At 42.9% G+C, this 12,108-nt stretch overlaps 1 protein-coding gene across 3 annotated transcripts in view; it reads right to left on the bottom strand.

Annotated features, from left to right (window-relative positions):
- The window catches only part of rab3gap1 (RAB3 GTPase activating protein subunit 1), a 135,552-nt gene that overhangs the window by 97,322 nt on the left and 26,122 nt on the right, over positions 1-12,108 (bottom strand). For all 3 annotated transcript variants that reach the window (XM_072262155.1, XM_072262153.1, XM_072262154.1), the window contains one exon: positions 6,956-7,075. In XM_072262155.1, the coding sequence (XP_072118256.1) occupies positions 6,956-7,075 (120 nt within the window). The remainder of the gene's footprint in view (positions 1-6,955; positions 7,076-12,108) is intronic.

Raw genomic sequence — 12,108 nt, 5'->3', positions numbered from 1 at the left:
ATTGTGCAGTTGCTAAATATATTTCAGCTGCATCTTTTCAAACATGAACTTTACTTTTACAATGGTTTAAACTTCCGAGCTTCACATCACATGGTAGGAAGAACAAAAACAAATTCCTCGACCAAAGCGCTGATTAGGGTTTATCAAAGACAGGCCATGATATTTAATTGGATGGGGTGAGGGACTTTACCTTATGGGAAACCACAGTATGGGTCGATGGAAGGGTTGGAGAGGAATGACCAGAGTCATTCTGTGAAGATCGATAAACCAATTGTTTGAAATCAAATGACCATTCCTCCTATCTCAGGGTTGGGTGTGTCTGTACCCTCGCTGCCCAGTCCCCAGCCCAGCACTCCTCCTCTGCCATCTGCCCGACATCCTTCCCACAGCACTCCACCCTCGCCATACCCTAACATCCTTTGCTCCACTAGATTTACAAACTTACCCTCTGCTCCATATTGACAAATACAATGCTCTGCAAAAGTATTAGGTACACTAGCTATACGTGCCTCAGACTTTTGCACAGTATTGTGTGTGCTCTAAATAAAGACAAACTCAAATGCTAAATGATACGTTACATCACAATCCAAAATACTTTCAATGTCTTAATGCCTAACAGTTAATATTAAAGACAATAATATTGATGCTTTAAAAGAAATGGGCAGAAATACCCATACTAACAATGACAGCTGACAAAACTGAATTAGCCATCGATACTGCCTTAAGTAAATAGGCAAATTTCAATATACAGTACGTCACAATATAACAGAGAATGATCAGAATTGTTTAAGACCACAGATACATCTCCACCAAGTGGAATCAGAAGTTTTCTATTCGCATACTGGTGTATTTCAGAGAGGGAAGGAAAGCAGTCAGATGTCACAGTATGTTGACAGGCTGACTAGGGGGAATACCATATTAGATCTAGTATTAGGTAATGAATCAGGTCAAGTCACAGATCTCTCCGTGGGTGAGCATCTGGGGGACAGTGACCACCGCTCCCTGGCCTTTAGCATTATCATGGAAAAGGACAGAATCAGAGAGGACAAGAAAATTTTTAATTGGGGAAGGGCAAATTATGAGGCTATAAGGCTAGAACTTGCAGATGAGAATTGGGATGATGTTTTTGCAGGGAAATGTACTATGGACATATGATCAATGTTTAGGGATCTCCTGTAGGATGTTAGGGATAAATCTGTCCCGGTGAGGAAGATAAAGAATGGTAGGGTGAAGGAACCATGGGTGACAAGTGAGGTGGAAAATCTAGTCAGGTGGAAGAAGGCAGCATACATGAAGTTTAGGAAGCAAGGATCAGATGGGTCTATTGAGGAATATAGAGTAGCAAGAAAGGAGCTTAAGAAGGGGCTGAGAAGAGCAAGAAGGGGGCATGAAAAGGCCTTGGCGAGTAGGGTGAAGGAAAACTCCAAGGCATTCTTCAGTTATGTGAAGAACAAAAGGATGACAAGAGTGAAGGTAGGACCAATTACAGATAAAGGTAGGAAGATGTGCCAGGAGGCTGTGGAAGTGAACAAGGTCCTCAATGAATACTTCTCTTCGGTATTCACCAATGAGAGGGAACTTGATGACGTTGAGGACAATATGAGTGAGGTTGATGTTCTGGAGCATGTTGATATTAAGGGAGAGGAGGTGTTGGAGTTGTTAAAATACATTAGGACGGATAAGTCCCCGGGGCCTGACGGAATATTCTCCAGGTTGCTCCACAAGGCGAAGGAAGTGATTGTTGAGCCTCTGGCTAGGATCTTTATGTCCTCGTTGTCCACGGGAATGGTACCCAAGGACTGGAGGGAGGCGAATGTTGTTCCCGTGTTCAGAAAAGGTAGTAGGGATAGTCCGGGTAATTATAGACCAGTGAGCCTTACGTCTGTGGTGGGAAAGCTGTTGGAAAAGATTCTTAGAGATAGGATCTATGGGCATTTAGAGAACCATGGTCTGATCAGGGACAGTCAGCATGGCTTTGTGAAGGGTAGATCATGTCTAACAAGCCTGATAGAGTTCTTTGAGGAGGTGACCAGGCATATAGATGAGGGTAGTGCAGTGGATGTGATCTACATGGATTTTAGTAAGGCATTTGACAAGGTTCCACAAGGTAGGCTCATTCAGAAAGTCAAAAGGAATGGGATCCAGGGAAGTTTTGGCCAGGCGTACTCAGAATTGGCTTACCTGCAGAAGGCAGAGGGTCGTGGTGAAGGGAGTACATTTGGATTGGAGGGTTGCGACTAGTGGTGTCCCACAAGGATCTGTTCTGGGACCTCTACTTTTCGCGATTTTCATTAACAATCTGGATGTGGGGGTAGAAGGGTGGGTTGGCAAGTTTGCAGACGACACAAAGGTTGGTGTTGTAGTAGATAGTGTACAGGATTGTCAAAAATTGCAGAGAGGCATTGATAGGATGCAGAAGTGGGCTGAGAAGTGGGAGTTCAACCCGGAGAAGTGTGAGGTGGTACACTTTGGAAGGACAAACTCCAAGGAAGAGTACAAAGTAAATGGCAGGATACTTGATAGTGTGGAGGAGCAGAGGGATCTCGGGGTACATGTCCACAGATCCCTGAAAGTTGCCTCACAGGTAGATAGGGTAGTTAAGAAAGCTTATGGGGTGTTAGCTTTCATAAGTCGAGGGATAGAGTTTAAGAGTTGCAAGGTAATGATGCAGCTCTATGAAACTCTGGTTAGGCCAAACTTGCGAGTACTGTGTCCAGTTCTGGTTGCCTCACTATAGGAAGGATGTGGAACATTGGAAAGGGTACAGAGGAGGTTTACCAGGATGCTGCCTGGTTTAGAGAGTATGCATTATGATCAGAGATTAAGGGAGCTAGGGCTTTACTCTGGCGAGAAGAAGGATGAGAGGAGACATGATAGAGGTATACAAGATATTAAGAGGAATAGATAGAGTGGACAGCCAGCGCCTCTTCCCCAGGGCACCACTGCTCAATACAAGAGGACATGGCTTTAAGGTAAGGGGTGGGAAGTTCAAGGGGGTATTAGAGGAAGGCTTTTTTACTCAGAGAGTGGTTGTGTAGAATGCACTGCCTGAGTCAGTGGTGGAGGCAGATACACTGGTGAAATTTAAGAGACTGCTAGACAGGTATATGGAGGAATTTAAGGTGGGGGGTTATATGGGAGGTCGGGTTTGAGGGTCAGCACAACATTGTGGGCCAAAGGGCCTGTACTGTGCTGTTCTATTCTATGTTCTATATATTGGTGTAAACGTCATATGAAGGAAAAGCAATGAGGTCCTTAAGAGAGAATTCAGAAAGCTGAGAAGCAAGACCTCCAAGGTAGTAATTTCTGGATTGTGACCATGCAATGCCTTGCACTAGTGATGATAGAAATAGGATAATTTGGCAAATAAATACATTGCTGATTAGCTGGTGCAGGGGGCAAGGCTTCAGGTTCTTGGATCATTAGGATCTCTTCTGGGAGAGATATGACCTGCACCTGAACTCAAGGGGGTCCAATATTCTCACTGACAGGTTTGTTTGAGCTGTTGGGGAGGGTTTAACCTAATTTGGCAAGGGAGTGGGAATTGGAGTGAAGGGACTCAGGATAGGACAGATGGTAAAAAAGTAAAGATATCATGCAGTCAGACTGTTAGGGAGGGTAAGTGGATGATAGGACAAAATTGCAGCTGGCAGGGTAAGCACCAGTGTATTAGGGATGCAGAATCAAAAAAGGGTAGCAAATAAAGTACTCAATGCATGGAGTATAAGAAATAGGGTGGATGATCTTGTTGCACTTTTACAGGTTGTCAGGTATGATATTGTGGCCGTCACTGAATCGTGGCTGAAGGATGGTTGTAGTTGAGAGCTGAATGTCCAAGTTGACACATTGTATCGGATGGTTAGGAAAGTAGGAGGAGGTGGTGGCATGGCTCTGCTGGTAAAGAATTGCATCAAATCAATAGAAAGATTTGGCACAGGATTGGAAGATTTTGAATCCTTGAGTGTTGAACAAAGAAACTGCAAGGGTAAACATCTCTGATGGCAATTATATACAGTAGCGGGGATGTGGACTACAGATTACAACAGGAAATAGAAAAGGCATGTGAAAAAGGGCAATGTTATGATAATCATGGGAGATTTTAACATGTAGGTAAATTAGGGAAATCAGGTTGGTAATAGATCCCAAAAGAGTGAATCTGTTGAATTGGATAGCTTTTTAGAGCAGTTTATCCTTGAGCCCACTAGGGGAATAGCTATACTGGATTGCATGTTATATAACGAACCGGATAGTGATTAGGGAGCTTAATGTGAAGGACTCCTTAGGAGGCAATGATCACAATATGATTGAGTTCAACTTGAAATTAGGTAGGGAGAAAGTCTGAAATAGCATTATTTCAGTGCAGTAAAGGAAATTAGTGTTATGAGAGAGGAGTTGGCCAAAGCAAACTGGAAGGAGAGCAACACACATCGAAGTTGCTGGTGAACGCAGCAGGCCAGGCAGCATCTCTAGGAAGAGGTACAGACGACGTTTCAGGCCAAGACCCTTCGAAGCAACTTTGATGTGTGTTGCTTGAATTTCCAGCATCTGCAGAATTCCTCATGTTTGCATTTTTAAACCGGAAGGAGATGTGGGCAAGGATAGCAGCACAGCAGCAATGGCTCGAGTTGCTGGGAAAAATGAGAAAGGTGCAGGATAGATGTATTTTAAAACCAAATAAGTACTCAAATGGCAAAGTAGTAAAACCGTGGCTGACAAGGGAAGTCAAAGCTAATGTAAAAGCAAATGAGAGGGCATACAACAAAGCAAAAATTAGCAGGAAGATATGAGGGTTGAGAAGTTTTTAAAACCTACAGAAAGCAACTAAAAGAATCATTAGGAGGGAATAGATGAAATATGAAAGCATGCTAGCAAACAATATCAAGTTGGATAGAAAAAGTTATTAAAAAAAAAGAGATGTGAGTGACTATAGGACTGCTAGAAAATGAGGCTGGAAAAACATTAAGAGCGGCCAAGGAGATAGCAGATGAGCTAAATGAGTATTTTGCATCAGACTTCACTGTGGAAGACATCAGCAGCGTGCCAGGTGTTGAAGGGTGTGAGGGAAGAGAAATGAGTGCAGTTACTATTACAAGGGAAAAGGTGCACAAAAAGCAGAAAGATCTAAAGGTGCATTAGTCACCCGGACCAGATGAAATGCACTCAAGGGTTCCGAATAATAGTCCCTATTATGGAGACATTAGTAATGATCTTTAAGAATCATTGGATTCTTGCATGATTCCGGAGGACTGGAAAATTCCAAATGTCACTCCACTCTTTAAGAAAGGAAGGAGGCAGCAGAATGGAAATTATAGACCAGTTAGCCTTACCTCAGTGGTTGGGAAGATGTTGGGGGTTAATTGTTAAGGATGCAGTTATGGAGTACATGGTGACACAGGACAAGATAGGACAAAGTCAACATGGTTTCCTTCAGGAAAGATCTTGCATGACGAACCTGGTGGAATTCTTTGAGGAGATTACATGCCGGATAGATAAATGGGATGCAGTGGATATTACAAATTTGGATTTTCAGAAGGCCTTTGACAAGGTTCCACACGAGGCTGCTTAGCAAGTTAAGAGTCCATGGTATTACAGGAAAATTACTAGCACTGTTAGAGCATTGGTTGATTGGTATGAGGCAGGGAGTGAGAATAAAAGGATCCTTTTCTGGTTGGCTGCCAGTGACTAGTGGTCGGTGTTGGGACTGCTTCTTTTTAATGCTGTATATCAATGATTTAGATAATGGAATAGATGGCTTTGTTGCCAGGTTTGCAGATGATACAAAGATTGGTGGAGGGACAGGTCCTGTTGAGGAACAGGAAGGCTGCAGATTAGGAGAATGGGCAACAGAGTGGCAAATGAAATACAAAGTTGGAAAATGCATGGTCATGCAATTTGGTAGTAGAAATAAATGTGCAAGACTATTTTCTAAATGGGGCGAAAATCTAAAGGGTAGTGAATTGTAACCACAGGCAGCTATGGAGGCCAGGTCGTTGGGTGTATGTAAGGCAGAAATTGATAGGTTCTTGATTGGCCACTGCATCAAAGATTACAGGGAGAGAGTCAGGTGTGGGGCTGAGGAGGGAAAACAAAGGGACAGCCATGATTGAATGGTGGAGCAGACTCAATGGGCCAAATGGCCTAATTCTGTTCCTGTGTCTTAAGGTCTTGTTAAGCAAGCATAAGTATTACTCCAATTTCTTAACTGAAGATTAATTGGATTGGCCACATGATCACCATATCTACACGAGCAGTACAGACTGGGAACCCAAACAGTGTTTCTTAAGGCTGATTTATACTTCTGCATTAAGTGGACGCTGTAACCTACGCAAGTGGCCCACGCGCGTTGGTGTGTCTGCGTTGCTCGGCAATTCGCGCACGTCACACATGCGCACTGGCCCGCCCACCCGCGCAAGGCTTCATGGTCATGGTAGTCTTGGGATAAACAAGACGCGAGCGCCTTTTTTTGTGCGAAATGTGTCCTCCATAATTTCGGAGGTCTGTAAAGCTTTATGGAAAGCATTGCAGCCAGAGTTCCTTCTCTGCCCTTCAATGGGAAGCTATTGCAGCGTAAGATGACATGCGATGCTACCAAGCGGACCAATCACAGCTGCTACAGTCTGTGTTGCCGCGACGTGTGGTTACATTTTGGGAGAGGTGCGCGTTGCAGCAACACAAACTCTCGCGTAGGGTTTTGCGGCGACGCAGACCTTACGGCGACGCGTTGATGCAGAAGTATAAATCAGCCTTTAGTTTTCAAAACCATTTTATTTATAACACTCAAATAAAGTATTCTGTGGTATACTTACCACTCACAAGTATGGTAGGATGCAATATGTTACAAGTATTATTGATCAACTCATGTGAAAGTACAAATCAAAAAATAGACCTCAAGTACCCTTCTTTGATGACCCATCTGTGAACATGTAATGAAATCCTCTTTCAAATATAAACTTACCAACCAGTGTTGCCCAAGGCAATGGAGACGGAGCTAAGCAGAATGTTACACTTCGATTCACTGATGACTGCATCATTCGTAGCTGCTGGAGCAATTATGACAAAATCTCGTAGACCATACCTAGGATAAGAAGTTCCAGAGACTAAGTTTGCTATTTATAGCTGTTCATCCTTGAGCATGAGTGGCAAGGTGAATAGTTATAACCAATTATCTACAGTTAATCAATAATTTTTCTGTATGCAGTATATGTAAATAATGTATTTCTTCAACATAAATTTTCTATGTTACATAACTATTGATACTTATCTCAAATCAAAAGCATTTACAGTTTAGCTGTGCATGTCTTTATAGCATCAAATCGCATAGCTGGATACCCTGGAGCAGCCCAAAGAGCCACTGAATCATCCAAAACAGAAACAGGCTTTTTCAGTCCACTTTGCAATGCCAATCCACATTCATTTCATTTACCTGCTTCAGGTTTAAATCCCTCCACTTTTCCAATCTAGTTACCCGCCCAAATATTCTTTAAACCTCCTATAGTGTGCTGATTAAAACGACGAGGGAAATTGAAACAGAGGGGAATGCAGAAGGTGAGCGTTGCCTGCCTGCCTTTTATTCTCTCTGCTACTGGAGAGGGTACAGCCTGCTGCTATGCTCAGAGAACGTTATCCAGGTTTTCTGCATTTTGGATATGTACTATGTTTTTTCAGTCATATAGTATTTAATACTGTGTTTTTCGCCCAATCTTCCACATTTTTGTTCCTATGGGGAAGGGGGATTTGAGGGTTGATGTCCGCGTTCCATTTTTGTTCATTTTTTTTGTGCAGGGAAGGCAGAGTTCTGGGTTGGTGACCATGCTGCCTTTCTTGGTTTCATGGATACCTGGAGAAGAAGAATTTCTGAATTGTACACTGTGATAATAAATGAACCTTTAAAAGGATGTATTGGCATTGGAAAGGTTCATGAAAATGATTCCAGGGATGAAAGGATTTACATAGAGGGAGTGTTTGATGGCTCTGGGCCTGTACTTGTTAGCATTTAGAAGGCTGGGTGGAGATCTCATTGAAACCTATCAAATATCGAAAGGACAAGATAAAGTAGATGTGGAGAGGATGTTTCCTACAGTGGGTGAGTCTGGGACCAGAAGCCACAGCCTCAGAATAGAGGGGCGTGCATTTAGAAAAGAGATGAGGAGGATTTTTTTTAGCCAGAGGGTGGTGAATCTGTAGAATTCATTGCCACAGGTGGCTGTGGAGGTCAGATCATTGGGTATATTTAGAAGTGGAGGTTGATAGGTTCTTGATTTGTCAGTGTCAAAGATTACAGGGAGAAGGCAGGAGATTGGGGTTGAGAGGGATAAAAAAAAATATCAGCCATGATGGAACAATGGAGCAGGCTCGATGGGTCAAATGGCCTAATTCTGATTCTATATCTTATGGTCTCAGGTTAAGGACCTGCATCAGAAATGTCTTATTTACTATTCTATCCACTTGTGTCACCACTTTCAGTGAGCAGTGAACATGTAGTCCAAGATCCCTACTATTTACAGAGATTGGGAAAATCAGGTTGGTGTCCGATCATAAGAGAAGGAATTTGTTGAATGCCTGTAAGATGGCTGCTTAGAGCAGCTTGTGCTTGAGCATCCTTGGGTAAAGGTTGTCTTCGATTGGGTGTTGTGTAATAACACAGAATTTATTAGGGAGCTTCAGGTAAAAAAAAACTCGAAGGAGGCAGCGATCATAATATGATTCAATTCCTACTGCAATTTGAGAGGGATAAGTACAAGTCAGATGTATCAGTATCACAATAGAATAATGGGAATTACAGAGACATGAGAGAGGAGCTTACCCAGGTGGATTGGAGGGGGATACTGGTGGGGATGATGTCAGAGCAGAGCTGGCTGAAGTTCCTGGGAATAGTTCACAAGGTGCAGGACAGATATGTCCCATGGAAGAAGTAGTTTTCAAATGGATAGAGCAGGCAACCGTGGCTGACAAGGGAAGTGAAAGGCTGCACAAAGGCCAAAGAAAGGGCATATAATGTAGCAAAAGAGAGTGGGAAGCTAAATGATTGGGAAGTCTTTAAAATCCAACAAACTAGCCAAGAAAATAAAGCAGGATACCAAAAGTTTTTTCAGTTATATAATGAGTAAAAGGGAGATGAGAGTTGATATTGAACCATTGGAACATGATACTGGTGAGGTAGTAATGGGGGACAAAAAATGGCAGATGAACATAATGGGTACTTTGCATCTGTCTTCACTGTGGAAGACGCCAGCAGTGTGCCAGAGGTCCGTGAGTGTCACGGAGCAGGAGAGAGTGCATTACTATTACAAAGGCAAAAGTGCCAGGCAAACTGAAAGTTCCAAGGTGGACAAGTCACCTGGACCAGTTAGACGACATCCCAGAGTTCTAAAAGAGTTTGCTGAAGAGATAGCAGATGCATTGGTTGTGATCTTTCAAGAATCAATTTGGCTCTTGCTGGGCATTTTGGTTCATTCATCGGAATATGTGTTGGGAATAGCATATTGTTTCCGGTTAAAAAATTACTTTAATTAGATTTCTGAAGGTGCTGTGAATAGAAGAGAAAAAAATGATTGAATTGACAGCTTTTTAAAATGATTAAGTAAAACAACGAATTGTACTACTGCTAAATGTTACAGTTTTGTTGATCCCCTGAATCCCAAGTATATTGGAATAGTCAGCGTGACTTTGTCAAGGGCAGCTTATGCCTTACAAACCTGATTAAATTCTTTGAGGACATAACAAAACACATTGATGAAAGTAGTGTAGTGGATGTAGAGTATATGGATTTCAGTAAGGCATTTGATAAGGTTCCCCATGTGAGGCTCATTCAGAAAGTAATGAGGCCTGGGATCCAAGGAGACCTTGTTATGTGGATCCAGACTGGCTTGCCCACAAAAGGCAAAGGTTGGTTGCAGATAGTTCGTATTCTACATGGAGAACAGTGACCAGTGGTGTTCACCAAGGATCTGTTCTGAGAACCTCCCCACCAACCTTTGTGATTTTTATAAACGATCTGGATGAGGAAGTAGAAGGGTGGGTAAGTAAGTTTGCTGATGACACAAAGGTTGGGGGTGTTGTGGATAGTCTGGAGGGTTATCAGGAGTTATGTCGCGACATTGATAAGATGCAGAACTGGGCTGCGAAGTGGTAGATGGAGTTTAACCCAGACGAGTGTGAGGTGGTTCATTTCGGTAGGTCAAATTTGAAGACAGATTATAACATTAATGGCAAGACTCTTGGTAGTGTGGAGGGTCAGGGAGATCACGGAGCTTAGAAAAATAGAGGGCTATGTGGTAGGGAAATTCTAGGCATTTTATTAAGTAGGTTACATGGTCAGCACAACATTGTGGGCCAAAGGGCCTGTAATGTGCTGAAGATTTCTATGTTCTATGAATCACTTGATTCTGACACGGTTCTGGAGGACTGGAAAATTATAAATGTCACTCCACTCTTTATGAAGGGAGGAAGGCAAAAGACAGGAAATTATAGGCCAGTTAGCCTAATCTCAGTAATTGGGAAAGTGTGAGGTCCATTATTAAGGAGGTGGTTTCAGGGTACTTGGAGACTAATGACAGGTCATATTCAGCATTGTTTCATGCCTGACAAATCTGTTAAAAGTTCTTCGAGGAAGTAAGGGGAAGTAAGAGGGTGGACAAAGGAGAGGCAGTGAGTGTCATTTACTTGGATTGTTTAAGTATTTGATAAGATGCCACACATGAGGCTGCTAAACAAGGTAAAATCCCATGGCATTACAGGAAAAATAGTGGGACGGATAGAGGAATGGTTGACAGGCAGGAGGCAGGAATAAAGGGGACCTTTTCTGGTTGGCTGTCAGTGACTAGTACTGTTCCTCAGGGGGCAGTATTGGGACTCTACTTTTCACATTGCTTGTCAATGATTTAGATAATGGAATTGATGGCTTTGTGGCAAAGTTTGCCATAAAGATAAGAAGATAGGAGGAGGGGTAGGTAGTGCTGAGGAAGTAATGTGACACTGGTCAGGCCACACTTGGGAGTACAGTCAACAGTTTCCAGCCCCATATATCAAAAAGGATGTGCTGTCATTGGAGAGAGTTCAGAGAAAGTTCATGAGGATGATTCCAGGAATGAAGAGATTAACATATGAGAAGTGCTTCGCAGCTTTAGGCCTGTACTCACTGGAATTTAAAAGAATATAGGGTGCTGTCATTGAATTCTACCAAAGGTTGAAAGAACTAGATAAGGCAGATACGGAAAGGATGTTTATTAAGGTGGGGGTGTCCAGAACTAGAGGGCACAGCCTCAAAATTGAGGGGCGACCCTTTAGAACAGAGGTAAGGAGGAATCTTTTTAGCCAGAATGTAGTGAATCTGTGGAAATGCTCTGCCACAGACAGCTGTGGAGATTTAAAGCAAAATTTGATAGTTTCCTGATTGTCAGGGCATCAAAGGTTATGGTGAGAAGGCAGGTATATGACATTGAGTGGGACATGGGATCAGTAACGATGGAGCGGCGGAGCAGAGGCTATAGGCTGAATAGCATAATTCTGCTCCCATGTCTTCTGGTCTCATGGAATCTGCTCTGCCATTTCTTCATGGCAAATCCAATTTTCCTCTCAGCTCCAAACTCCTGCCTCCCCCCCCCCTTCATTCCCTGACCAATCAAGAATCTTTCAACCTCTGCCTTAAATATAAATAAAGACTTGGACCTCACAGCTGCCTGTGGCAAAGAATTCCACAGATTCGCCACTGTATGGCTAAAGGAATTCCTCCTCATCTCCCTTCAAAAAGGGCTCCCCTCTCTTCTGAGGCTCCGTCCTCTGGTCTTAGACTCTCCCAGCATAGGAAACATCCTCTCCACATCCAAGCCTTTCACCATTCAATAAGTTTCAGTGAGGTTACCCCTCATTTTTCTGAATTCTTGTGAATAGAGGCCCAGAGTGATCAAACACCCTCTTCATATGACAAGCAGTTCAATCCTGGAATCATTTTCGTGATCCTTCTTTGAATCCTCTTCTTAGATTTTGGTCTCTTGAAATGAATGCCAGAAATCTTAGTAGACATTGGTACCAATGACAGAGGTAGAAAAAGGGAGGAGGTCCTGAAGAGAGAATTCAGGGAGTTGGGTAGGAAGCTGAAAAGCAGGACAT

This window comes from Mobula birostris, chromosome 6 (assembly GCF_030028105.1).
Source record: "Mobula birostris isolate sMobBir1 chromosome 6, sMobBir1.hap1, whole genome shotgun sequence".
Lineage (NCBI taxonomy): Eukaryota > Metazoa > Chordata > Chondrichthyes > Myliobatiformes > Myliobatidae > Mobula > Mobula birostris.
This window is presented reverse-complemented; position numbering and strand designations above follow the sequence as displayed.